At 38.8% G+C, this 27,535-nt stretch overlaps 2 protein-coding genes across 11 annotated transcripts in view; one reads left to right on the top strand and one right to left on the bottom strand.

Annotated features, from left to right (window-relative positions):
* LOC129742602 (probable G-protein coupled receptor CG31760) overlaps window positions 1–27,535 on the bottom strand; it is a 240,525-nt gene that overhangs the window by 32,136 nt on the left and 180,854 nt on the right. For 7 of the 8 annotated variants that reach the window (XM_055734523.1, XM_055734525.1, XM_055734522.1 and 4 more), the window contains 7 exons: window positions 22,514–22,712; window positions 22,284–22,448; window positions 21,657–22,223; window positions 21,188–21,596; window positions 14,023–14,231; window positions 1,854–2,103; window positions 1,500–1,777 (listed from right to left, as the gene is read on the bottom strand). In XM_055734523.1, the coding sequence (XP_055590498.1) occupies window positions 1,500–1,777; window positions 1,854–2,103; window positions 14,023–14,231; window positions 21,188–21,596; window positions 21,657–22,223; window positions 22,284–22,448; window positions 22,514–22,712 (2,077 nt within the window). Of the gene's footprint in view, window positions 1–1,499; window positions 1,778–1,853; window positions 2,104–14,022; window positions 14,232–21,187; window positions 21,597–21,656; window positions 22,224–22,283; window positions 22,449–22,513; window positions 22,713–27,535 lie in introns of those variants that run through there. The other variant, XM_055734529.1, reaches the window with a different exon arrangement.
* On the top strand, window positions 7,354–9,824 carry LOC129742604 (adipocyte plasma membrane-associated protein Hemomucin-like). Of its 3 annotated transcripts, none has more exons than XM_055734532.1 (4): window positions 7,354–7,489; window positions 7,574–7,636; window positions 9,550–9,671; window positions 9,751–9,824. In XM_055734532.1, exons 1-4 carry the CDS (start codon window positions 7,399–7,401, stop codon window positions 9,778–9,780), a joined length of 306 nt encoding a protein of 101 aa, XP_055590507.1. In that variant the 5' UTR covers window positions 7,354–7,398; the 3' UTR covers window positions 9,781–9,824. The 3 variants fall into 3 exon arrangements, with proteins under 3 accessions (XP_055590507.1, XP_055590506.1, XP_055590505.1); XM_055734531.1 differs by having other exon boundaries at window positions 7,358–7,489; window positions 7,553–7,636; XM_055734530.1 differs by having other exon boundaries at window positions 7,365–7,636.

Raw genomic sequence — 27,535 nt, 5'->3', positions numbered from 1 at the left:
TTCTTAAAGCTTCACAATTTCGTCGCTAAGTGACAGGTGACCTTTCTTTCTCGCGGGACCTCATTCGCCACTCCAATAAAAGCAAAACCAGCATATCTCTAATCGTCACTTGGGCATACTTTACGGGCCCATTAGCTAGCCTATTATTGTTGTTTCTAATTCATGATCCGCGGGCGGCAGTTGTTCCCAATGTAGCCCCATAAAGCGTAAAACCAATTTAATGGCTCCGGCCGGTAGTGAAAAGGTAAGAACATGCGGTGTCCTTCCCAATCCCCAAAGCCACCGCGTTTAATCTCATGCTTTTCTTCGCACCACTCGCTCGCACCGGATGATGACACAGATCAAATTTGATGTTCTAGCAGCAGCCATTCGGCGGAATTGCTTTGCTTGACGTTTCACGGTTTCATTACCGCGATTTTGCAAGGCTCTTCCTATGGGCGCGGAAAACCACCGAATGTCTGAATAATTTACAAGAAAATATACTACACACTGTTCTCTGACAGTTCCATCAAAACTGTTGAAAGCTCCCGGTAAGTACCTCTGACGGTTAATGTTTTCCGGGACTTTAGTTAAATTGTTGGCTTTCTTCCGGTTGGATAGAAGGAGGTGGGCGTTGAAAAAAAGGAAAAAGGGAAAAAACGACCGACTACATTTTAACATGTACACGTAGAATCACTTACGACGTTGTGTGATATTTCGTGAGAGTTGTCAACCGTGGCTAGAACAGAGTGCTGAAGATTGTGGGAGTAATAAGTTCCAGCGATTCATGGGAGTTTTATTTTATTGTTTGAAGGCAAGGAGCATATTCTATGTATTACTTATATGAGGAAAGAGCATGTTTATATTGCCTACAGCTAGAAAGTGGCATTAAATCAAAAGTCTCGTAAGGACATATCGTTTCAAGTTGCTCAGACATTTTTTTCCCAAAAATTATAATGTTTTCCTGCTATCGATTGTATTTCAATCTAATGAATGTAACAAATAAATATACAGTAAATAGAAATAGTTAAAATCAGTAGGATTTTTAACCGAATTTTTAACATGCTGAGAACGTTTATCAGTTCGATAACTAAAAAAAATGACCAAATGACTGTAATTATGAAAAATGGAAATCGTATATATCCACAAAAAAGTTTCACTGTACAATCTGCAAAAGTAACTGTAGCTCGGTAGTTTTTACCGAAATATTGCAATGTTTACCAAAACAACTAGAAAAAGGTTCCCAATTTGACGTTTTTATTATCAAACGCACGGTAATTTTTCACGGTATAGTCGGCAATTTTTACCGAGAGTTCGGTAATTTTAGAGAATTTACTGAATATAGATGATTTTTACCATAAAAAACGAAAAAGTTTTTTGAATAACTTATCGGTAACTTTCCTTTTTATCTTTTTTTTGTAAGGATTTTACAACCTTTTGATAACATACATTACCGAACTTGTGATTTTCCGGTTAGTATGGACGTAGGCAATATATTTCAAATAACTTGTTCAGCTTACCCTACAGAATTGGCCGTTCCGGAGTAGCAGCTGTTTGTGCCGCTATGTCCATCCTCGGTAATGCCACTGTTGTTTTCCTTGGTGGAATCTTCCTTCGGATGGGGCTGCTTGAACCGGTAGGACGAATGCATCCCACCACCACTGGCCCCAATCGCTTTACCCAGGGGACTCTTCAGGGTGAAGTACCCACCCGGTTTCGGCTTCAGATGCCGATTGTTCATCTCCATGTGCACTATTCGCATGAACTCGATTTGAGCAGCGAGCTTCTGAATCTCTTCCTTGGGGTTGGAAAAAGAGAAAATTGATTGTCATCTGAAGGATCTCTGGCGAATTTTTAAACTAAGGCTAGCTTACCTTTAGCTCCTCGTTTTCCTGGTACAGGTCGGCCGTTTCTTCCGGAACAAGGCCAATTCCGTTGAGCGAGAAGGATGCCGTGATGCCCCGTTTCCGGGCCCGCTGATCCCACTGATCACCCTGGCCGCGCAATATCCGCAGCACCTTGGGTCCGAAAACGAGCGCTATCGTGGTGGAAGTGCTCAGCTGGGTGCGGATGAACCCGAGCAGGTATTTGATGTCCGGTCCGGCTTGCGGAAAGATGAATAAACTGCGAAAGAGATCGTAAGAGGGACAATTAGTTGAGGTAGTTGGTAGCAGTGCTCAAAACTGCTGACATGTTTGGATGAAAGCGAAATAATTTTCCATTCAATGGTGACCTTTCACGGCAATGTTCGGAAAATCGCTCAAGAAAAGCAATCAGGATTCGTTTCAAGCTGGAATACATATACCTCCGAGTGCTGTGATACGCACGTGGTAAAAGTTGAAGTTGAATATATGTCAAACAACACCACTAACTTGATACAAGAAAATATACCATGCCCCATCGGAGGCTACCGTTGCTATTCGTCACGTGGCTAATCGACGGTGATCGACATACCTGGTGATACATTTTGAACGTCGCTCTCTCAATCATTCCCGAACGTCTATCCTTGTATCATTGTCGATAATGTTCGTTATTGATAGACGATCATGAATGTTTCAGAAGGAAATATCTGAAGAAATACCAGGACCACATGTTCAAACAAGCCGTAGCACATGCAGGACAGTTCATTGCGGTTAACTAGTCATGATTTTGTCCTTCTACGCAAAGCGAAAAATAAAAAATCATCTGATAGCCTACATAGATCGCTCGAAGGTGATACATATCAGCAATGATCCTAAAAGGTTGAAAGTTATCAAGGAAGGCAATCACCATCGAGACGTTCGTCGCTGATAGTCTGCGTCCTTCTTTATCACATCATGTTTTGCGGGAATGTTTCAAATACAGAAGCGTCGTTGTCATGCATGATTGTTTATATGATTTGGTAGGAGAAGGAAAAAATGACTGCTTCGATTTTTTGGATCTGAATGCAGTAAAGCATGGCTGATCGAAAATGATTGATTTTCGGAACATTGTTTCACGGTTCCATCGTTGCCCCCGATGGATCAAAATAGCAATAGTTATTAGGTGTGGAATGGCGGCCTGTCTTTTGACATTGAAAAACAATAAATTCAACTGACATCACTGCTGGGTGCCTAGCGAAGTATTGCATAACTACATTTCATGCAATACTTCGTGAGGCATCAGCAGTGATGTCAATTGAATTTTTTTGTTTATCAAAGCCAAAAGGCATCCACTGTTAAACAGCTTATAAGATACGAAGTTACGGTCTTCATTGTTCTGCGGAAAATTTTCTTTAGAGAATTTATAAGTTGGCACAAAAACCATAAGCAATCGAATCGAATCCTCAGAAGAAACAAAAATCATGTTAATTTTTCAGAACAAAATATTAAATTTTCCCATACAAACATATAACTTCAAATTCTCCAAAAAATAATGGATGAGCTTCAAACCCAAAGGAAGCTTTTAAGACCCCAGGGTTTAAGAAATTCAAAAATGACCTCAAATCGACTAAGTCTAATGTAGAGACGGTCTCATTTATAAAAATTTTATTGATCTGTTTTTATTTCGATTCCTTCGGTTTTCACCGCGGGGGAATCGGAATGAAAACAGTTTCAGGAGCTAGACTGACATAGTTTTTTCCAATAAAAGAAGTTATGTTCTATTGAGGTGATCAATTTTCCAACAAACGCATCAGAAGCGTAGGACTTCAATTGGACGCCTAACTTTCTTATCTATCTTTTAACATTGTAATCACTGTTTAATGTCAAACCTTAAAACAACCCAATTTTTTTCGCTTATAAAGTTTTATGACTACATACCACTTTAGTTCTACGATAAACTTTATCGTAAAGGAAACTTTATTGAATTTTACGAAAATTGTTTACCACATGGGATAAATTACTTAATTTCAGTAATTTTTCGGTTGCAAGTATTGAACATATTTGTCGATTTGTTGTCGGTTTTCCTAATCCCGCTTTTTAAACGGCCTTTCTATTTCTTCATTTCTTCCTAAACTACGATAATTTATTATTTAATTAATCCAGAATGGGTGTAAGTTGTAGACTCAACTGCCAATAGCCATTTTACATCGATAAAAACATGGACCAAAGATTTCCGACGCTACCAAAATGATCATTTTTACAAAAAAATATCCCTTTTTCAGTTTTTGCTTATTTTTCTTGGATATAGCTTTTGATATTTTGTCAGATTTTGGTGCATAAGAACTCAAAACAGATTTTAAATCTTTTTCATGGTTTTTCTTTTGAAGGACCCATATTTTATCTAAATTTTCTAGTCTCAGAGATACAATGATTTAAAAAATTAGTCCAATTTTTTTTTTCGCTGAAAAAATCACCGATGTTGTATTTTGTGATTACAAACAACTTTTGTTCTACAAAAAACCATATAGAGGGAAAATATTTAATTTTTCAAAAAAAAAATTTTTAGGCAAGTTTTTTAGTTCATCATTTTAAACCAACATCGGTTAAATTTTTTATCAAAAAATTAATCCAGCATCTTTGTTACATTCTAGGCTGCATATTTATTATCTTTTTAAAGAACAGAAAACTATATGAAATTAAGTATTCTGAGACTTAGGAAATGAATATTTTCGGTAAAACGGACCATTTTCTCGTTTTATTAGTTTTTTAAGCTTCTCTAAGCTAAATATAGCGAACGCCACGCTCATGTCAAACTGCTACCATCGTTACGGAATCTTAATAATACATGTTTTCAATCATTTAGCAAAAAAAAAATCGAACCGGTTCTATGAAAATTTTAGTAAATTCCGCCTTAAGACGGGTTTGAGCACTAGAAGATAAATGTAATCCTACAATTTTATAAAAATTTTATTGAACAAAAATCTAACTATTTCTGAAATTACAAAAAAAAACAATTAAAATTTTAATTTATTTAACACTTTAATGTAAGATTGCAGACATTACTGCGGTATGAAATTTTTTTGAAAGTTCATCAAAGTCCTGAATATTTTTTTCAAGAAAAAATCAATAAGAAAAATGTATTTTTTTTAATTTTACAGTTTTTGCCATTTTCAAATATAAGCCTGAACGAGAGTTGAAATAATGAAATTTAATGCATATTTGAATTCAAATAAGTCGAATCAGCTCTAAAATTTTCTGCACGTCAAAAAAAATGTGGTTTTTGTCTTTTACTTTCAGAAAGAAATGATGCATTTCATGGTTTTTAATTTCACCAGGCACTTATCATAAGAGCTAATTTGAATGATTTTTAAGCGCTAATTCCAAATATTCAAGTTTTTCTATAAGCTTTTGATTCTTTGATATTTTTTTTGAAATAGGTATGTAAAATTTTTTTGAACAAATTTGTGCACAAAATTATAGAACATCACAAATATTTTTAAAATGAAGTTTTTAACTCAAGAATAAACTTTTCCAAAAACAGCGATAAATTTTCTTCTGTGAAAAGTGAGTGAAGTTGTTTTAAGGTAATATTCCCCAAATCTGTCAAAAACGGGAATTTTTGCGGAATATCAAACAAGATTTAAACTAAATTGACTCTTTGATATCTTTAAAACGATAAGCTAAATAATTTCGCTGTCTTCAACCAAGCTATTGAATGAGTTTTAATATTTGATATCAAATACTTAAAGCCTATTCAATATTCAAATTTTGTAGAATTGTAGAATTTATTTTTTTAAGAAATGTATCTCTGAAACAGAATAAAATCGACAAGATCTAAATCATTGATTGAACGAAGGATGGCAAATTGATTTATAATCAGCTCTCAGTTTTCATGTAGGTTTATTAGTTAATCAAAGATCGATTTAATCCAAAACTGACCAATTTCAAATTTCCACTCCCCATATCTTTAAAATAGCGGAAAAATCAAAATATGACATATGTTCGGAATGCAGGAAGACCAAATCATTCAAATTCAGTTTTAGCACCTTAGTGACTAAGCCGCTGTTCTTCTCTGTTATTTTTTAAAAACCGTTTCGAGAACTTGGGAATGATGTGATTTTAAGGAATAATAGAAAATCACAAAAATAATTTTGCAAATTTGTTACTATTTGAAACGAAAGATTTCATTTTATTCGTTTCAAATTTATAAAAAAAGCTATAAATCTAGGATGAGAGCTTTGAATTCAAGAGCAAATCAATGAAACTAGAACTAGAAAAGCTCCGGAGTGCAGAATCATATTTCTTTTTTTTTATTTCAAAATTAAATTCAGATTTGGAAGTTAAATTCTTCGACGGTAATTCACAATGAAAAATTAATTGCATAATTGATAAAAACAACACGATATTTCCGAATTACTATCCAGAAAATATAACAAAATAATAAAAAATATCAGAATTTTAAAGTCAGTTGTAACCTTGCGCTGATATGAAGAAAATTTAGAAAAATTAATAATTGAAAAATGCCTTTAAATTTTCTGCTATTTAACAACAAGTGTGCTATTTTCATTTCATTAATAATATTTATAGCAAAAGATTTTTCAATGAGCTCATAAGTCGAATTTTGTACTCCCTGGTGTACAAAATTCTAAAATCATGATTTCTTCAAAATAAAAATTCATGGAAAATTATATATTCGATGATTGAAGTTGTATCAAAGGATATCGAAATATGTTTATGTTGAAAATGGGTTGAAAAAGTATAAATTTCTTCTTTTATTTTGATTTAGTTCAATGACATCTATCTGGTGGAGAAAAGGCAGTATACAGGATCCCCCACCCCTGATATACACCCCTTCTCTATTCCAACATGAACGTTTTTCTCACTAGATATTAAAGTTCTTTTTATTGGTCGTTTTTTTGAAAATTAGGAAAATAACTCTCCCCCCCCAAGAGCGAACTCAAGGACGGCGCCTGCATGAATGTAAATAAAAAAAACAAGCCATAAATTGTAGACTGCTCAGGAAAACACAGATTCTGAGATGGTTTATTTTGGTTGCTAAAAAGTGAAATTGCACTCATCAGTTGATACAAGTGCTTCCAAAATTCAAATGTTTAATATTCTGTCTGCCATCAACACGGTATGTATTATGATCTAACTTTTTTCCTTCAAAAGGCGCTAGGATGAAAACATTTGAGCAAATATTTTCGAGATTCCGACCGATATCATTGCTGACATTGACCCAACAGTTTAAAATTGCTACTGCATTCGATTTTAAAATTTGCATACGTTTTGGGTCACACTTTTGAGTCGCTTTTATTTTATCTGTTTAGTCATCAATAAGATTTAAAGAATAGGAAAACCGTTATTACCCTTGAAAATTCAAACAGAAGGCTGTACATTTTACTATTCGATGAAATTTTTTTGCTCTAGTGAGTACAATCTACATTTTATTCATCTGGACGCTTGCATTCTTAAAACAATCGTATGCCTGGTATATAAACTCAGACGGGATTTGCTACGGATCCTCTCCATATTTATTTTGAACGTACATTTTCACTACTGTTGTGTTTAGTTCGAAATGAAATTCCTTAAAGCATTCATTGTTTTTGGATTGTTTTTATCAATATGTGGAACTACGTTTTCCGCAACTGTAGTAACGACTACAACGGGTAAGCCAACCACAACCACAGCCAAATCAACAACCACAACAGTTAAAACAACAACTACTACAGCTAAACCTACTACAACTACAGCAAAACCTACAACTACAACAGCGAAACCGACAACTACTACAGCTAAACCGGTGACAACAACAGGTAAAACAATAACTTCCGTCAAAGATAAACAAAGAATCTTAACAAAGATAAACAAACTAGAATCTCTGCCAGCTTCTGTAATATCGGCCATTTCATTATCAACGACCCTAGTTCCAAAACTAATCTTCGACGTCCAAAATGAAGATCAATTATGATCAACTTTGATATTTTTCAAAACAACACAAAACGGCCATACCAGTGTCTCAGGAAATTCTTGATAAGGAGTGTATTATGGGATGAATAACCAATATTTAGGATGAAAATTCCTGAAAAAAAGATGAGTGTATTCAAAAAGAAAGCAACACTTTGTTTCGTAAATAACTTTTGAATGCATGGATGGAAACTGATGAAATTTCCAGTGATGCTAGCTAGTAATGTCATATGTAAGGGTACAAAATTTGGTGACAATCTGTCAAGTGGTTTTTGAGATAGCTTCTAATTGTGAAATTCGTTGACAAAATGTTTTGGGCAGGATCGAGAAAAATCCAGAAAAGTCCCAATAGGAGACCCAAAAATAGCTTTAAATCAACTATTTATTCAACCAAAATTCACATGGTAAATCGTTTAAGAAGTCCTAGAGGATCCAATAGTGAGCTAAGATTAGCATAAAAGTGAAGATTATTGATTCCATGAAGTGAGAGGAATGTGAGAGGTTTTTCCAAGCTCAATACGAATATATGGATAGAGAAAGTGATAAAAAAGTTTTTGCCTGGTACGTCTAGTTGACTCATAAATAGGCCTGACTTCATTTCTACTAGGAAGAAAAGCTGCCCACCGGCAAAATAAACAAAATACTGTGATCAAATCGTGCGCAAAATATTTGGACTGCTTGTGGGGAGATAATTTGACTAATTTTGTAATGGACAGCAAAACGAACTCTTTAGTGGTCACCTGCCGGGTTTTAACCAGAAACTTTTCGTTTACAAGTCTCGCCTGTATTTCTCAAAGATAAACAAGGAGAAAAAAATTAAAAATTTATTGTCTAGTGCTTGAGGAGGCGAACTATTTGTGAAAACTGCAAATTACGCAGTTTGTCATAACGATTGACACGATGAATGGCTAAAAACAAAGAAAACTACCTTCAATTGCGACCGTTTTCTCAGAAAAGCTCTTCAATAGGTCCCACAAAGTTTATACTCTGTTTAAGCTGGATCTGGAAACGTGTTTTTACCCAAAAAAGGTGTTTCAGTGATAAAAAGTCAAATGTGTTGTTTTTGTGCCGAAAGAGGGATTTCGGGAAAATTTGTTATAACTTCGACCAAATTCAAAATTTCGAGTTATTTTGAAGGTTCAGCTTCAGGAAACAGCAAACGTAATCAAAAATAGCCCGGATTTGAAAAAAAAATTGAGTCAAAATTTTTTTCCATTGGACGCTATCTCAGAAACCACTACATCACGAATATCACAAAAATTAGCATGTGTAAACGCTACATTGCCGGGTAAATTTGCTGAAAATTTAATCAATTTCCATCCACGCATTTAAAAGTTATTCACAAAACAAAGTGTTGCATTTTTTCGAATAGATACACTCCTTACATTCATACGTATGTTATTCGCAGTGAGTTGGCATGAAGAAGCGAATACCTAATAAGGATTGTTGGAGACCTCCTTACTCAAGTTCAAACTGTATCATGTTCTTTCCCTAACTCAAATTCAAACTTCCAATAGATTCAATGTTATTTTACTTCAATCCTTTCAATATCTTATGAAAACTTCGTAAAACATTAGGATATCAATCTTCTGTAATATTTACAGTGTGCTTATAACAGCTTAAAAATTTGAGAAAATAAATAAATAAATGAATAAAACCGTACAGAAAAAACATGTATCTACGGCTTCAAGTCCAAGTTGTGGATCGACTGATAAACCTTTTTCATCGATCTTTTTTCCTTTCTTTCAAACACCAATCAAAGGACAACCAACGACGACGACGACGAGCACTACAGCGAAATCTACAACGGTTAAACCAACTCCAACAACCTCAACGACTTTCCCTACAACGACTACGCCATTTCCATTAGATCCATGGCTCAATGTAAGTAGAACCGATTTGTGGTCGAGGTTCGGTCACATAAAGACAAACGATAACAAAATTAATCTTTTTTCATGTTTAGTGGTGTTTAATTTACGGCGTTTGTCCTTGATCGAAATGGGGTCTTCGTAGGAGTGAAGCAGAAGTCAATCTACGTAAAATATTTCAAATAAAAATGGTAATATTTTTTAAATAAATAAATGTGTCGTATTTTACTACTTCGATGCGCCAAAATACTCGGTTAATTGAATACTTTAAAATAGGGTGTCCCTTAGACTGCCCCAAATTTGTATGGGAAATTCAAAACCTGTGAAATGTTATGCGCTGAAGGCTAAATGTGATCCTAGTCTTAGTACAAGATCGCATACAAATTTGAGCTAGATCGGATCACGGGAAGGGGCCGCTCAACGAGCCTGAAGTTTGTATGGGATTTTGTGACATTTTGTTCTGGAGAAACATGAGAAACCAGTTTCTTATCAATAATCGATTAGAGTTGAAGAGTTAAGATAAGAAAGTTATTAGGCTTCAAAAATGGGCTAACTTTTTTAAGGATGGTATTAATCACTGTTAATGAGTCGAGGCGGTCGAAAATATTGACGCCTTCTTAACAGTGATGAATACCACCGTTAAAAAAGTTAGCCCATTTTTGAAGCCTAATAACTTTTTTATTTTTTCTCTTATCAAAATGCAACTTCGTAGGTTTTTTTTTATTCACTTTTTTATGATCGGAATCGTTACTAGAAACACATTTAGAATTCCATGATCGTAGGCGTGGCTCAGTAGAAGGAATTCCACATCGCCTATGGTTGCTACTCCGTGATTGACCGAGGCCATCAATTTTGTCCAGAGGTCAAAAGAACGGTGTCTGGGATTGACAACACATTCACAATGAACAACACTGATGCTCTCTGTTTAAACATCAATAACGGTGCCGGCCACGTCCTAGTATTCAATAGATAGAAAGGAAAATAAGAGAAATGGATGATAGAAAATAAATTCGTGCTTTAGAACCGGGTCACCTCTGCATCCTAGCAAAACAATTTTCTGGTGGATGGAGGAAAAAGGATATGACCATGAGTCACTTTTGACCAGTGTTACGCGATCTGTATAAAAAAAAACAATTTTTCTAAGCTTTGGTGATATTCTTGTGAAATTTTTAAATTTACAGATGATGTAACAAGTTTAATTGAAAATATTTACCAAACAAAAGAACTGTAATTTTGTTCACAACTGGTACATGTACTATTTTAACTAGATCCTTTTGTTTCATTTCTCTCAATCATTTTATGTAAACTGTGACAGTTCGTGATTACTATACAAGGTAATAAATAACTTGTTCTATGGTGAGTTATGTCAAGTAATTTGTTTTCTTTAATTATTTATACTATCCTATCCTATTGTTCAATTGATTTGTTCTTATAATCCGATCATTCGGACCCGAATGAACTTTGCGGTGAGAAGTTCACTTGTAAATATAGTTAACATCAAATTTTAACTTTCGTTTGGTAAATGGCATGCTAGTTTCAAGGTTATTTTATATATTTGAGATAAACGAAGTGGAAAGTGTGTTCAGAGTTGTTTCTTTGAATTCGTTACAAAAATTATTTTTATGTTTATATTATGTATTTTATGATAGAAATATTTAAATAAATACTGCAAATGACATGAAACCAGCTTTTGTTCAAATTTTACGATTAAACATTTTAATATTATCATGTTAAAAAAAAATATGTAGAACATATTGTATACGATAACGACTTATTTCTCTTTATGAATACTTTTTTAAGATTAAATTAGTAAAAATTATCAATTAAAATAAATCATCCATTAAAACATTTCTAAGAAAAAACCATATCCACTTAAACTCCACCAATTTTTTGCACTGGTTGTGCAAAACCACGTGTACTACAAAACACTACATCAAACTACTGTATTTCTGAACATATTGTATGAATTTTGAGTTTCATTCCAAAATTTTTTGCCTTTTAGAACAAACAACTAAAAAAATTGTGTTTTAAGGAAAATTGTTAAGAGAAAAAAAAACAGTTCTCCCAATAAAAAAAACTAATGAAAATTTGAAAAAAAAAATCTAGGATGTACATTTTTTGGAAGATTAGCTATCGTAACAAAGATACAAACAGTAAAACTTTCCGTAAACGTTTCATTATCAAAAAAATTGAAGACATTTTTCGTTACCGCGTCATCCAAAGACTAAATTCCTGAAATAAAATTTTCAGTTTATTCCGAATGTACAGGCAATTGGCGCTGGAACAGGCACTGAATGAAATCACACACACTTAATTTAACTTTATCAAGTAACTATTGAAATTTCTATCTTATAAAACTTTCTCAAATTCACAAAAAAATCCAACAAAAAAAATTGCGTTCAATCTGAAACAGTGTTCTCCGGTTTCCCAAATCATGATAACAAGGGAACCATTTTTAGACAAACGAAATAAATATTAGCAGAAATCTCATATAAAGTTAGAACGGGCTCACCAAATCAAAGGAAATGTTGACCTCGAACGATCTAGGGCACAGGAATGGCTTTAACTGCTGTTAAAACCTTAGCTAACGTTGCCACCTATGGAGAAGACGATGTTTGACACTTGACCATTTCTTCCAGGTGTCGAAAATTCTTGGCTGAGATGGATCAGGTGATCTTGAGGAGACTATCGGGATCGCTTCTTCAGAGAGTTTGAATCATAAAAGCTTCGATCTTCGATAATTTCTTTGAAAACTTTATAAATTTTCAATTTGCGGAATTGCAGTTTTTACTGTCAGAAAAAAAAACGCGTCCACTTTGTTCTTCTACAGCCTACTCGGCCGACAGGAACCAAAGTTATTGATGAAAAACTGGTTTTTCATGTTTCTCCCGAACAAAATGTCTCAAAATCCCATACAAACTTTAGGCTCATTGAGCGACCCCTTCCCGTGATCCGACCCGCCCAAATTTGGCATGAGATCTTGTACTAGGCCTAGGCTCAATTTTAGTCTGCAGCGCATGACTTTTTCAAAAGTCGGGTCATTTGGGGCACTCTAGACTGCCCCTTTATGTCTAAACAAGATTTTGATACAACCCTGCTTATTCCGGATGACGTTTAAATAGCTGAATTTCTTGTAACTTGTAAATACGAGTTGCATTTGATTGTTGTGGATTAAGAGCAAGTTCACTGGTGTTGGGAAAAAGTGGTAGAAATTTCGACACTTACGGCACATTTTGAAAATTTTGCCATGCAAAAACATTTTCAAGATCTGTGGCCTTCTAGTTTTTTTACAACACCTGTTGTATTTTCGCATGCTATGATGCAAAAATAGCAATATTTCTATCACATACGGCTGAAATAGAAACAGTGTTGTAAAAAAATACAACGCCCTAAGATCTTGAAAACATTTTTGCATGGTAAAATTTTCAAAATGTTAAAATTTCTACCACTTTTTCCCAACACCAGTAAACTTGCTCTTAGAATTACCAGTAGCAGTCTCCATTGCTGTATTTTTCTTTCATCTGTAAGTCATTGAAAACTTTGAAAAATGTAGACAAGCAAAAAATGTACTGTTTGACAACTTTAGAGGTTCTGACCATTTTGACAATTTCACCTGTTATTTGTACTGTAATGTACTGTTTAGCAATTTTTACATTTTTTTCAGTTTCTTCTGACAATTTTGAGAATTTTGACATATTTGACAAATTAAACATTTTACTGTCCCAACTGTATCCCACCTGTTGATTATTGTTGAGCAAGTATAAATAATGCAAATGATCATGATTGTCTCATATGGTTTATATTCATGAGGTTGATGATTCCAATTGAGATTCAAATTGGAATGCAACCTACTTACACGGAGCGTTTTGAAAACAGGGAAAAAATCACAATTCCACCTGACCCACTTTATCCTTCTTCTTGATATCCTGGATGACTGCAAACGTTTGCAGTAAATGTACGATTGCAGCCAATAGACAGGTAAGTAAAACGTGTGTTTATCTGATACAAACATTAGGATTAGTATTCATCCTGACACCGAATGGTGTGATTCAAGTGAACATTCCGCCACGTCCTGAAAGTGAGCCGTGTGTGTTGTTGGCCGCGATGTGGTACTGGTACATGTTCAGTAAATTTTACCTGCTCCCAGTTTATCATTTAAAAACAGTGATATATTTTTCATAAGTTTCTGTGTGAAAAAGATCCTTTGAACTTTTAAACTGAGTAGTTTAATAATTCGACTGAAAAAAAATCGTTCAAATGGATTATCACAATTTTGACATTTCGACCTTTTGAAAAACGAGACCCCGCACAAAGGGATATAGAGATAACGAAATGAACTACCTTCACACATGGGATGAAATACTCACTGGAATGCGACCATGGTGATGTTGACCAGCGCGATGTTGTAGATGGCGTACGAGATTAGGCGAGCTTCGTTGTAGAGCGATTCGGCGTTTCGCACGTTGTAGCAGACCCGGATGCCCCAGGCCAGGAACAGGACCTCGCCGATGGCCAGGCTGTGGTCCCACCAGTTGTAGGAGCACTGTTTGAAGATCAGCCCGCTGCCGTCGACAATCTGCGTTGCGATGATGATTAAGGGGGTTCCGTTTCGTTTTTTGTTGTTGTTGATGTCGGTGCATCAAATGGTGTTGAGAAGAACATTCGAAATGGTTGTTGAATAAAGGAAGGAAAGGACAGATTTTTATTTTGATTGCTTATTTAATTTTTTTAAAATGTAATTTGGTTGGATTTTTTTTAATTGTACATAAGTACATATATCACGTTTAGTTTAAGATATATGGAGATTTTACTTGTTATCTGACAGTTTGCGCAAAGAGTCAATAGTTTCCCCCCTAAAATTGCTAATTATGTTATACTTGCGACTTAAACCCATATTGTTTTGAACATTTCAATAAGTTTTTATTTCTAAGAATATTTGTGGATAGATTTTTTCTTTAAAAAATAAGATCGCAATTCTTATGCAGATAACTTTGCCATTTTTTAAGGGAATTATAAAATAGCACATGAAAGCGCATTTAAATTTGATCAGCTTTTCAAATAAAATATTTTGCAAAAAATAGTTGTAAATTTCTGTATGAAAATCGTTAGTTAGAGCGTTTGAAAGTATCTTCCGTATTAACAATTTTTTCTCGAAACATAACAATTTATAGCTTATTTTTTGTTGCAACGTTCACCTGAAGAAATAAAAATATGAAGAAATAAGAATTATGAAAGAAATAATGGCAATAGATCTCTATTTTTATTTATATGGTTTGGTAACCGTTCTCCAATTTCTCGGGCATCCCACATTCGTCAGATCACGCACCACTTGGTCTAACCACCTCGCTCGTTGTGCCCCTGCTCGTCTCGTTTCTACCGGATTCGCAGTGAACACCTGTTTTGCAGGACAGTCGTCCGACATTGTCGCAACACGTCCTGCCCAGCGTATCCGTTCAGCCTTTCCCACCTTCTGGATACTGGATTCGCCGTAGAGTCGAGAAAGCTCGTGGTTCATCCTTCGCCTCCACACTCCGTTCTCCTGCATCCCGCCAAAGATGGTCCTTAGCACTCGTCGCTCGATTATTCTGAGCGCGCGCAGGTCCTGTCCGAGGAATATTCACGTCTCGTGCCCGCAAAGGACAATCGGTCTAATGATCGTCGTTTACGGGTTACACTTCGTGCGAGGGCTAAGTCTTCTCGACCGCAGTTGCTTGTGGAGTCCATAGTAGGCACGACTTCCGCTGATGATTCGCCGCCGGATTTCGCAGCTGGTCTCATTGTCAATGACATTGCCGGGATAGACAAAGTCTTCGACTTGCTCCAGCTCGTCACCGTCGATCGTGACCTTGTTATTACTAGATAAGCGGGCTCGGTCGGTCTTGGACTTGCAGGTCAACATATACTACGTCTTAGACGTATTAATCATCACCTCAATCTTACCTGCGTCGCGTTTCATTATGCGGTGAATTTCATCCTCTGCCGCAGCTGATCTACCGACTATAATTATATCAATAACGTCGCTAAAGCAGATAAGTTGACTGGATCTGTTGAAAATCTAGACCCGCATTTCGTCCCCCCATTCGTCGTAAAACACCTTCTAGCACCACGTTGAACATCATGCAGGGCAGGATAGACCATCGCCTTGTCGAAGCCCTCTGAGCGATTCGCATGAACTCGACAATTCCCTCGAAATCCGCACACAGAAATGCGTTCCATCCATCGTCGCCTTAACCAGTCTGGTCAACCTCCCGAAAAAGTCGTCCATAATTTTCCATAGCTCGTCACGGTCGATCGTGTCGTATGCGGCACGTGCGTCAATGAATAGGTGGTGCGTAGGGACTCGGTGTTCACGGCATTTTTGGAGGATTTGCCGTAATGTGAAGATCTGGTCCGTCGTGGACCGTCCCGCCATGAAGCCGGCCTAATGACTTTCCATGAATCTGTTTGCTTGTGGCGTTAGGCAGCGGACTAGGATTCTGGACAACACTTTGTAGGCGGCGTTGAGGGCAGTGATCACTCGGTGATTTATAACGAGAGTGCCGACACGCTTCCTGAGTTCCTATTGATTTCTTATTTTGGGAAAGAAGCGGAAGGGTTTCTGAAATTGTACCTGTACTTCGGCCCTTTAGAGTCGCCCTGAAGACGAGACGAAACTTTTTTCGTTACGTGAAATGTAGACTACCCCGGTGGAATGCTGGTGTGCTGGGTTCTTTCTCCTTCTGCTCGGCTTCAGCGGAATTTTAGTGGGCGTAAGATATCTCACAAAATATCCTTTTTACCTAAGTGTACCACTATTTTCCCTACGCTTTCACTCGTTCATATCAAGGTGTGGCCAATAAGAGGGTGCCCGCGCATGAACTAATTAAGATCACGACTTTTCGAATCACCAATCGTAAGTCGGTAGGGATTCTCAAGAGTCCTCTGACGACCTGATCAGACTCATTTTCGTAACCGGAACTACCCGATACGATATGATCTACGAAGTTGATTAATCAATTCGTCTTTCGCAACTCTTGGATAACCCTTGTCTTCCTCTTCGGGATATAAAATCAGGGGACCGATCTTTTGCCTGCCCAAAATAGGTGAATATGTAGGTACACAAAGCCTCCCGAAAGAGGTCAATCACCTGACGCAAAATAGGAATGCGGCTGGTGATCTAAATAAGATATCATCTTGAACCACATACTTGAAATCTTAGTTGTGTCGGGTGATCTTTGCATTTACATATTAGGGTGGCTGCTCTAACGAGAATTGTTTTTTTTTCAAATCGAAACATATTGTTTTTTGAATTGAAGTTATCTTGTTAAGAGAATGGTGTGATTTGAATTATTATTATTTATTTACTTATAGTATTTTAGAATATTTTAAGTGTTCAGTAATTATCGGATAATTCAATGTTTTTGTGTAATGTTTTTACATAGATTTTAAATGAACAATATTATACAAGTTCTCATACACAAGGTTGTTTCAGTCGCGCGATGTTTAACCGAGGCGTTCGGCGTTTCGTATGTTATCCACTACGGAGAGTTTTTAGCGCATCTTCACCATCATCGGATAGAGGTCTGGCTCGATGTTGGTGCCTCGACAGGATCTGACGTCGATGATTTCCGAGAAGTGCCGGCTATCTATCACTACGTGGTTGATCTGTGATTGCGTTTGGTACGGTGATCTCCTGGAAAAAGGTACTACATACGTACGGCCATTCGTTTGTAGGCGGCAAAATCGATCGTTTCGATTTGTTGGTCATCTGGTGCGCGTTGAATTTCTCCTTCTGGCCGATCTGAGCGTGAAAAACCCCGATGACGTTCTCGATATCATGTTTTGGGCAGCGGCCGTATTCACGTTCCAGCTAAGCTTAGAATTTGTCTTTGTCGTACCCGGTACTCGGTACTTCCGAGGTTAGAGCTGTGCACGTTGATGATGCTGATGTTGAAAAATCGGCCCTTGATTCTCAACCGGCACATTCGTGGGTCGATCGGCCGCCACCCGATCAAGCGTTTCTGCATCTTCCTTATCACTGTAAAAGCTGTTCCAAGCGAGTGTGTTTTGCTACAGCTCGGGCTCTTCCAGCATACCTCCTGCAGCGCTACGATCTTCGCTAAGGTTGCTCGCCCCCTAGCATCCGACGTTCGCATTTACTGGATGGTCAGTCCAGCGACAGTCGTTGGAGATTTCCAAAAACTCTCAATAAGTTTGTTCAGGATCGTCCCAATTAATTAAAGGTTCTTCAAAAGTGGACTGTAAACACTAAATTCTCAGTCCACCGTGGGTGCAATGAAGGCTACCCAATAATAACCTCCTTTTGTTTCATTAGAGAGGTGAATTCCGTGATATTGATCACTTAGGCTAATTCTTCCGATGGAAACAAACCGACCGTATTTGGGTTAAAGGGCGATACGGTCAAAATTTGGTCAATATCAACTTGACGTATTTCTTTCAATTTTGCATTTAAAAAACCTGAACGCCCCTCATTTTGACGGTGTGTGTATGTGTAGAATGCTGGTTCTGTTTCGATTTTGGAATTCACTCTTCAGTTGTCAAAATGCCGTCCAAGGAAGAAGAGCAGCGTATCAAAATTTTGCTTGCGCATCGCGAAAATCCGAGCTACTCGCACACAAAGCTGGCAAAATCGCTAAAAGTTGCCAAATCAACCGTTACAAATGTAATTAAATTATTTGGGGAACGTTTGTCGATAGCCAGGAAGTCTGGATCGGGGGGAAATCGAAAACCGGTAGCCGCTGAAACTAGGAAGAGAGTTGCCGGTAGTTTCAAGCGAAACCCTAACCTCTCTCTCTGAGATGCCGCAAATAAGCTGGGTGTATCGTCTACAACCGTGCATCGAGCCAAAAAACGAACCGGACTATCGACTTACAAGAAGGTAGTGACTCAAAATCGCTATGATAAACAAAATACGACGGCCAAAGCGCGATCCATCAGGCTGTACACGGCGATGCTGACGAAGTTTGACTGCGTGGTAATGGACGACGAAACCTACGTCAAAGCCGACTACAAGCAGCTTCCGGGACAGGAGTTTTATACAGCAAAAGGAAAGGGAAAGGTAGCAGATATTTTCAAGCACATGAAACTGTCAAAGTTCGCGAAGAAATATCTGGTTTGGCAAGCCATCTGTACCTGTGGCTTGAAAAGCAGCATTTTCATAGCTTCCGAGACTGTCAACCAAGAAATTTACGTGAAAGAGTGTTTGAAAAAACGTCTGCTGCCTTTCCTGAAGAAACGTGGTTGTTCCGTACTGTTTTGGCCGGATTTGGCATCTTGCCATTACGGTAAAAAGGCCATGGAGTGGTACGCCGCCAACAACGTGCAGATGGTTCCCAAGGACAAGAACCCTCCCAACACGCCAGAGCTCCGCCCAATTGAAAAATACTGGGCTATTGTCAAGCGGAACCTAAAGAAGACCAAAAAACTGCTAAGGACGAGCAGCAGTTCAAGGCAAACTGGCTTTCTGCGGCGAAGAAGGTGGACAAGGTGGCTTTACAACATCTGATGGCAGGGGTTAATCGTAAGGCCCGGCAATTCGGATTTGGAAATGCGGAAGCCTAACTGAATATTTTTCCTGAATTTTATACTAATTAAACTTGAAAAAGAAATTTAATTTGATTTTTTAAATAAACGATTTCACCGATTTACATGCGTTTTCCCCTGACCAAATTTTGACCGTATCACCCTTTATCTGCTTTTATTTCCCAACACTTAACTTTAAACCGAGCTGACGTTTGTTTGCTGTTTGGAGGTTGGTGCGCACTGATTTATTGCTTCTATCAAAACAAGTACAAAACACGATCATAAGCGATCAATTATTGAGAGTGAGTTCTCAGGAGAGAACTTTCCTGATGAAATTTGATTTGTTTCTTAAACTTCTTAGAAATCTAACCTTCCCTGGTAGATTCATTTTTCATATAAATCTATAACCAACTATACCTTATACCTAGAAAACAATGGCTAAGCTTCACCATCGAAAAGTTGCAAGCAAATTTTATGTTTCGTTGGGCGTATAATTTTTCCAGGTAAAACAATTCTGTTTTCCGACCTGATCAAAAACAGCAGCAAGACAAACGTCTGGGCGAACTAAAAAACTGAAAACTCAAATTGGATAATTTTATGGAGTTTTTTCTTCCAAGAATTTTCCTACCAAACCCAAACATTTCAAAGAAATTCCAGCAAGTGTATTTGATTAGGGAATTAAGTGAGCAGGCAGCGGCGTTGGCGGATATCAATTCCGGCGTTTTTGGGGGATGCCTCTTGCTATCTTTTCTTTTACCTTTGGGGAACGAGAAAAAGTAAGCGAAATTTAATTTACAGGTCGCTGGTTTTTTTCATTTTAAAATTCAGCTGCTGGTTTATCTCTATCCTGGTTAAATGAAGTTTGTTTTAAAAACAAAAAAAAACTTGGTTTCTTATTGATTCCATAAATTTGAGGCAAAACTTGGAAAAACCCACTAAAAAAACTAAAATATTTCAACACAACCAATTCAAGCAGCAGAAATTTTATCAGAAAACCTTCTGCCGTTGGGCAAACAAGAACAAATGGTCGGTTTACCAAAAACCGAAAGAAAAAAAAATGGATCGACGAAAGATTGCTGTTCATTTAAATAATTATTAGTCCTTTGGGGGTTTGTCTCGGAAAGAATCAACATCCAAAACCCGGTTGGCCGTTGGCTTGCCAAGGGGGCACCAAAAATCACCGGATCCATCACTGTTTTCTTTTAATTAATGCTTTGTTCCTGGGGAAAGTTTGGGATTATGGAATCTGCGGTAAATTTAAAATTTTGGGTATTGGTAGTGGACAGGGGCTTATAGCTTATTTGCTGAAACAAATTTGTAGATCTTTTGTAAGCTTTATCTGGAAGCGCTAGAGCGTACTTGGAATTTGTTTGTGGTTTTATTCCATTCTGATAATTCTTGCAATTTCAGTTTTTTTTTTCTGGATTTTACCACTAAGTGGTATTCTAATTTTTCATTTTTGTAATTTTTGTTATCTTGTTATTTTTTGTCATTTTTGTCATTCTTGTCATTTTTGTCATTATTTTCATTTTTGTCATTTTTGTAATTTTTGTCATTTTTTTTCATTTTTGTCATTTTTGTCATTTTTGTTATTTTTGGTAATTTTTGTCATTTTTGGCATTTTTGTCATTTTTGAACATTTCATTTCAAGTAGTTTTTTTTACTTTGATGTATTTTCATAAAAATCTACCCAAGTCTCGAAAAACAAAATCCTTTGAAGTCGATAGTTTTAAAACTGCTTCGAATTTATCGAAAACCGATGAAGTTACACTATTTTGAAAGTTCACTAAGCAAATTTTGCTCAATTTCTTTTTCACTCTGCTTACTTCAAAAAGATTCTATTATCTGTATTTTTTAAAAGAAAAGGGTTTAACCGCAGGAATCGAGGCTGTTTTGAATGTTTTATTTTCGATGCTAAATTACATAAATCGACTTGAGTTTTCACTTATAAGAATCCATAATTGTTTTGCTCGACAAACGTTGAAGAACTGACAAAAATATGAACCATACCTTTTCAGCAGCCGGAGGCGCCGACAGCGTCCAGGTGCCCAGATAGATGAACATCACCAACAGGATCGGGACCATCCACTGGAGCAACTGCTTATCTGTCAGTTTGACCTTGTGGGCCGACTTGACCCGATAGGTCAACGACACCCGCCAGGTCTTCATGAGCAGCGCCGTGTAGGTCACGCAGAATCCCATGTGTCGGGTCCACTTGGTGGCGATGCACGAGTACGTGTCCAGGATCGGAAAGATGGCAGCCATCTCCAGGTACATAAAGGCACATCCCAGCAGGGTAATGGTAAGGAAGATAGGGCTTGCCACCTTGAAGACCTTAACCTTGCGGTGCTGGTACATGTACAGGGTGAGGATTACGGTGAAACCCGCGCACATCACCGAAAATGTGAGCAAAGTTGTTCTGTTGAGCATGGAGAAACCCTTTTAGAAAGTTGTTTATATTCTTTGATGACAATATTACCTAAAAGCCCAATTATAGCTGGCAAGGCAAGGTTGCGGACCCCGGCAAGTGGCACATCCTGGAGCACACCGTACGCATACGAACACGTCCATGTAGTAGGTGCTGATATTATCTCGGTATTCCTGGAATGCCACCTCCATAATGCTTCCGTTGAAACCTTTAGGATGATGCAGCGAATAGAAACCGTCTTTGCATTTGCATTCGTAAGATCCCCGAATCCAGCCATTCACCACCCGAAGGCTTTTATTGATGATGGCCGAGGGACCACCGCTGGAGTTTGTACTACCATTGCCGATGTGGTGATAGTTCGGATTAACGACCGTAGCGACGTTCGTCATTGATGGCCGGTACTCACAGTACATACTATGTAGGTGGCATTTGTGCGACCCATGAAATGCTTCAATCTGGTTCAGCTGCTCATCCTGACTCAATCTACTACTCCGCACAAACGGATAGTACTGCCGCAGATGATGGTTATAGCTCATTATCTCAAACCTACTAGGACTCTCACATTGGTTCACCTGTAGGTTTGACACATCAATATCTATGCTGAGAAATGCACGAAGTCTGGAAGAAACCCATCACGTTAAGTGCTTCCTCCTCTAAATTTACACCAAGATTTCTTACCCGTGCCTTCCCATCGGTGGTATTGCAAGGCTGTAGGATAGAATCCATCGTTTGTAGCTACACGAGTAGTACGGATACGTCCACCAGCCTCGGTAAGATATGTTCAGGGGTGACGGAGCGAACTTCGGTGATCGCAACTCGGAGGATGACGTTTCGTCCGCAAACCTTTAACCAAAATAAAAGAAAACAACTCAAAATATTGCCAAACAAAAAGTCACCCGATAACTCACCATGGATAACTTGGATCCGGTGCCTTTCCTACTGCAAGGCCGTCTTCGTCCTTTTTGACCGGGCCTCCCATGCCGGCGAGAGGTTTGTTCCACCAGACCGAATTGGAAACGGTACCATCCGATACGTTGATCGAGAGGATCCGAGCACTGGTGACGTGCTGATCCGACAGCAAACCTTTGGCCAAGGCGTCCAGCAGAGCTGTGGAATGAACAAAAAAAAATTTTCAATTTGGAGTGTCTACCACATAGATGTTGAGAGTCGATTGATGAAACCCGAGTGTTGGGCAAGTCTCTTCTATTAAATTTTGATCTAAATTTACACTAGTTAAAGTATTAACTAGCGTCTCGCAAAAAGTAGCAGGTCGCCTGGTCGACAACGTAAACATAGTAGGCGTTTTCTCGTGAATTCTCCCATTTAATATTGGGAAAACAGTTAAGCGTGATAAAGAGGAGAATCTGGGATTTAGACTTGTTTAGAACAAAAGGAATAAATCCTCTGGGATGGGCAGACAAAGAATTTTAACAACTGGCAAAACATTCTAACAAAAGGCTCAGGTCATCAGGTCAGGCTCAGGTCTGGCTCAGGTCAGGTTCAGGTCAGGGTCAGGGTCAGGTCAGAGTCAGGTCAGAGTCAGGGGTCAGGTCAGGGTCAGGTCAGGGTCAGGTCAGGGTCAGGTCAGGGTTAGGTCAGGGTCAGGTCAGGGTCAGATCAGGGTCAGGTCAGGGTCAGGTCAGGTCAGGGTCAGGTGTCAGGGACAGGTCAGGGTCAGGTCAGGGTCAGATCAGGGTCAGGTCAGGGTCAGGTCAGGGTCAGGTCAGGGTCAGGTCAGGGTCAGGTCAGGGTCAGGTCAGGGTCAGGTCAGGGTCAGGTCAGGGTCAGGTCAGGGTCAGGTCAGGGTCAGGTCAGGGTCAGGTCAGGGTCAGGTCAGGGTCAGGTCAGGGTCAGGTCAGGGTCAGGTCAGGGTCAGGTCAGGGTCAGGTCAGGGTCAGGTCAGGGTCAGGTCAGGGTCAGGTCAGGGTCAGGTCAGGGTCAGGTCAGGGTCAGGTCAGGGTCAGGTCAGGGTCAGGTCAGGGTCAGGTCAGGGTCAGGTCAGGGTCAGGTCAGGGTCAGGTCAGGGTCAGGTCAGGGTCAGGTCAGGGTCAGGTCAGGGTCAGGTCAGGGTCAGGTCAGGGTCAGGTCAGGGTCAGGTCAGGGTCAGGTCAGGGTCAGGTCAGGGTCAGGTCAGGGTCAGGTCAGGGTCAGGTCAGGGTCAGGTCAGGGTCAGGTCAGGGTCAGGTCAGGGTCAGGTCAGGGTCAGGTCAGGGTCAGGTCAGGGTCAGGTCAGGGTCAGGTCAGGGTCAGGTCAGGGTCAGGTCAGGGTCAGGTCAGGGTCAGGTCAGGGTCAGGTCAGGGTCAGGTCAGGGTCGGGTCCGGGTCAGGTCAGGGTCAGGTCAGGATCACGTCAGGGTCAGGTCAGGGTCACGTCAGGGTCACGTCAGGGTCAGGTCAGGGTCAGGTCAGGGTCAGGTCAGGGTCAGGTCAGGGTCAGGTCAGGGTCAGGTCAGGGTCAGGTCAGGGTCAGGTCAGGGTCAGGTCAGGGTCAGGTCAGGGTCAGGTCAGGGTCAGGTCAGGGTCAGGTCAGGGCAGAGTCAGGTCAGGGTCAGGTCAGAGTCAGGTCAGGTCAGGGGCAGGTCAGGGTCAGGTCAGGGTCAGGACAGTTTCAGGTAAATTAATTTTTTTACCAACGTTTGTCTTCAAAGTTTAGCAGATTTATATTTAACTGAAACTATATTTTGTCATCAGGGAGAAAACCTAACTTTGTCATCGGGAAAATACTACACTTAATCATTCTCTATCATTTTGGCATCGAAAGCTTATTTTGGCTATTGTTTGCTATCTATTTAGGTATCAAGGTCTTCTCGGGACGACAAATTTTGTCCAAATCGTATATTTTTCGGACCAATTCTCATACAAGTTCTAAAAAAGTATATTCGAACTGGTATAATCGACCAACAGTGCTTGATTGGATCGAAATATGGATCTAAAACGATTGTTCAGACTAGGGCTCTAGTTGTTTGAAGTGGTACCTAGATCATGAGTCGTATACATCTTCTGTACAAGAGAAATGTTTTGTATAAAGAATAATCAATAATAAATATGACAATCATAGCAATAAATAACGATGGAAAAAGTTTATGCACATTTGAATAATATTCAGAAAATATCTTCCTTTTAAAAGATTTTTACTGCAAATTTAACACTTCAGTATCCTCATCGTTTCTATGACTCCGAAAAAGTCAGTTCAAATAATTTATGCAGTGATTTCAAGCTCAACCTTAAAATAGACTCCATGCTATGTAAGTTCATTCCAATTTTCCGTACCTACCTCGGTTTACGAATCAGTCCGGTGATGGGTATCGATTTTTCGAGAATAAATCATTAATTTTCATGGGGTGACTGATTTGATTGATAGACTGACACAGAGGTTTTAACTTCATTTTTTGTTTTGATGAGGTCAACGAAGCAATAATTTCACAAGATATCATTCCACGAATCATTATCACCAACTGAACAGAGAATGTTTTATTTTAAAGTTTAACCACCCCAATGCCCTAAGTGCTGATTGATTCAAAGGATGAGCCCCTTTGCATTGATGGCATTCATTCCGAAGCTACCGAACAGTACCAGCAATTAATCATTCCGTCTTAGAGGCCTAATCAAATTATCCGAATGGGGAATCTGCTCTGACATGTAGCGTAAACTCTCATCACTTGATGAATTGTTATCGGATGGCTGGAGTGCCTTCAAGCGGTTCGACGAAGGCTAATGTGAATTTTCCCCACTCAACTCGACTCGACAAAACGCTCTGACATTTGACTTTCGCACCGGATTGGTCGGAGGGAAAGGCTTTTCTTGAACATGACAGAAACCGTTTCGCAAATTCACCACAAAACCGTTTGTGAGTAGGTGATGTGGGTGTATGTAGCGAGGCGCGGAGAAAACCACGAGAACAAGGTCTTATAGCACTTGACTCGCACCAAACCGGAAAGTGTTCAAAGATAAGTACCTTAGTTGCAGCAATCTACGAACATACACGCACTCAACATGACGCGTCGTCGTTCCTTTGCGTGTTGATCGATAATTTTCCCATAATTAATTTTTCTATTTCTAGTCCTAGCCTAAGACAAAAAGTTACTGCTTGAAGCTCCTTTTGCTTGACATTAAATCGACTCAGAACTCTTTGGAACAGGCTTAGGAGAAGACGTAGAACCCATAAAATTCAGCAACCCGCCTCGTTAGGACAAATTGACTTGATGAAAGCCATTAACGGAGGATTTCGCAGTTGGATGCGTTCGTCGACGTCGCCGTCGCCGTCGGAATTTGGTTGCCAGGTTCGGGCAAGGATGAACTCGTGTGACAAATTTTGAACCCTGAGGCGACCGCTTTGTGAAAGTTCATACGTTGTAGAAAGGAAAATGAAATAAAAGTCAACGTTCTCGAGATTTGCAGGAAATGATGTCGCATCTCATTTCGGGGCTCATTACATTAACTAGGCTGCAAAGTTACCGTTTCAAGATTGCAGTGTCAGTATTAAGAACGAAAATCTTCAGAAATGTGTTGATGTGACGATGTCAATAAAGCCGGAACAAATATTAAAGTTTTCGTTTGACAACCCTCCTCCCTCCGAATGTTTAAAAATCCAGAAAGGGGAGAATAAATAAAATTTGAGATTTATTAATATTAAAATTTTTCATCGACTGGTTCTTTATGCTGTAAAAATATTTTTGGTGTTTTCAGTTTTTAAAAATTCAAAACAAAGTTTCTACACTACATCTGACGTTTCGGAATTTATTATGCCTTTTTCAAGGAATCTAACACATGTTTAGGGAATGTGTATAAAATAATAACATTAGCTGTTCTATGTGTATATTCTTCATCTTAAATCACGACACTATGGTTCTGTGTTCTAACATTCTTTATAGTATTTTTTTAAAACCTTAAAAAATCGATGGTGTTGAAGTTGATCTAAACATTAAAGTTTTGTAAATGTTATAATGGATGAGTATACCTATAGTGAACTATCGCTGTCCTTTTAAAAAATTGTTTTCTTCCAGTTGTAGCTGGGGAACTCAATACCTATTGCCTTGTATGATATTTCCGATGAAAAAGTTGTTGTGACTAAAATATTAAATATGATTTTGTGTCTTTTTTTTACAAGATAGAAATTTGGCTTCAAACCTTAACAGCCGGGTTTTCGCAGCCGTGAGTGGGTTCGTCCCACAAAAACCACCTTGGGTTTTGTATGCCAGATGCGTCCCTTGGTTCCACTCTATGAAACTACATCAAGGCTCATCAAGGCTCATGCACAGCTCACCCTTGTCCTTTTACTCTTTCTCGTATTTTGGTCTTTCTCCTTTATCCTTTATCCTTTTTCCTCTTTCCCCTTTTCCTCCCTCCCCTCTCGCTAAAATTCTGTCACGACCACCCCTGATGGTTTCTCCGCTTCCTTTTTCTGCACCAAAGATCGAAGCTGAGTACGTGAGACCTTTTAAGCCTCACCACACGAATGTTCGTCGCGACACATCTCAGTCACAACATTTTCAGCGTTCAAATTTTGAAGTTGTTGACGCCTAGAAACTAACCTGGGGCAGAACAAGATAACATGTTTTGCCGCTTCTTCCATATCTACGCATTCCGGGCTTTAGGGCAAGCTGATAAGCTTAAACCGATGAAAGTATTGCTTAAAGCACCCATGACCCGAAAGGAACTACGTCAGGTAGAAGTTCACCTTTCCATCCTTTCGATTTACCCAGTCCGAAAGTCGCGATTAGCCTATGCGTTCATCTTGCCTTGTTCGATGCGTCCCATTGATCCTGCCACTTGGGGGGTGATGGACGAAGAGAATGCCGCGCGGGCGGCAGTAGTGCAGAGAGGCACCCGTCGAAATGTGGAAAATCACCGACAGCGGAAGAGGCAGCGAGTCCGACTTTTCCAGGAGAAAAAGCACCGTCTGGAGGAGGAGGAGCTCGAGGAGCTGGAGC

Source organism: Uranotaenia lowii, chromosome 2, assembly GCF_029784155.1.
Source record: "Uranotaenia lowii strain MFRU-FL chromosome 2, ASM2978415v1, whole genome shotgun sequence".
In the NCBI taxonomy this organism is placed as follows: Eukaryota; Metazoa; Arthropoda; class Insecta; order Diptera; family Culicidae; genus Uranotaenia; species Uranotaenia lowii.
The sequence above is the reverse complement of the archived record's forward strand: the minus strand, read 5'-3'. Positions and strand labels throughout refer to the sequence as shown.

Coding starts and splice junctions, on each gene's coding strand:
- LOC129742604 (XM_055734530.1), top strand. CDS start 7,399: ATGAAATTCCTTAAAGCATTCATTGTTTTTGGATTGTTTTTATCAATA. Junction 7,637..9,549: donor TAAACCGGTGACAACAACAG/GTAAAACAATAA, acceptor CACCAATCAAAG/GACAACCAACGACGACGACG. Junction 9,672..9,750: donor CATTAGATCCATGGCTCAAT/GTAAGTAGAACC, acceptor TTTCATGTTTAG/TGGTGTTTAATTTACGGCGT.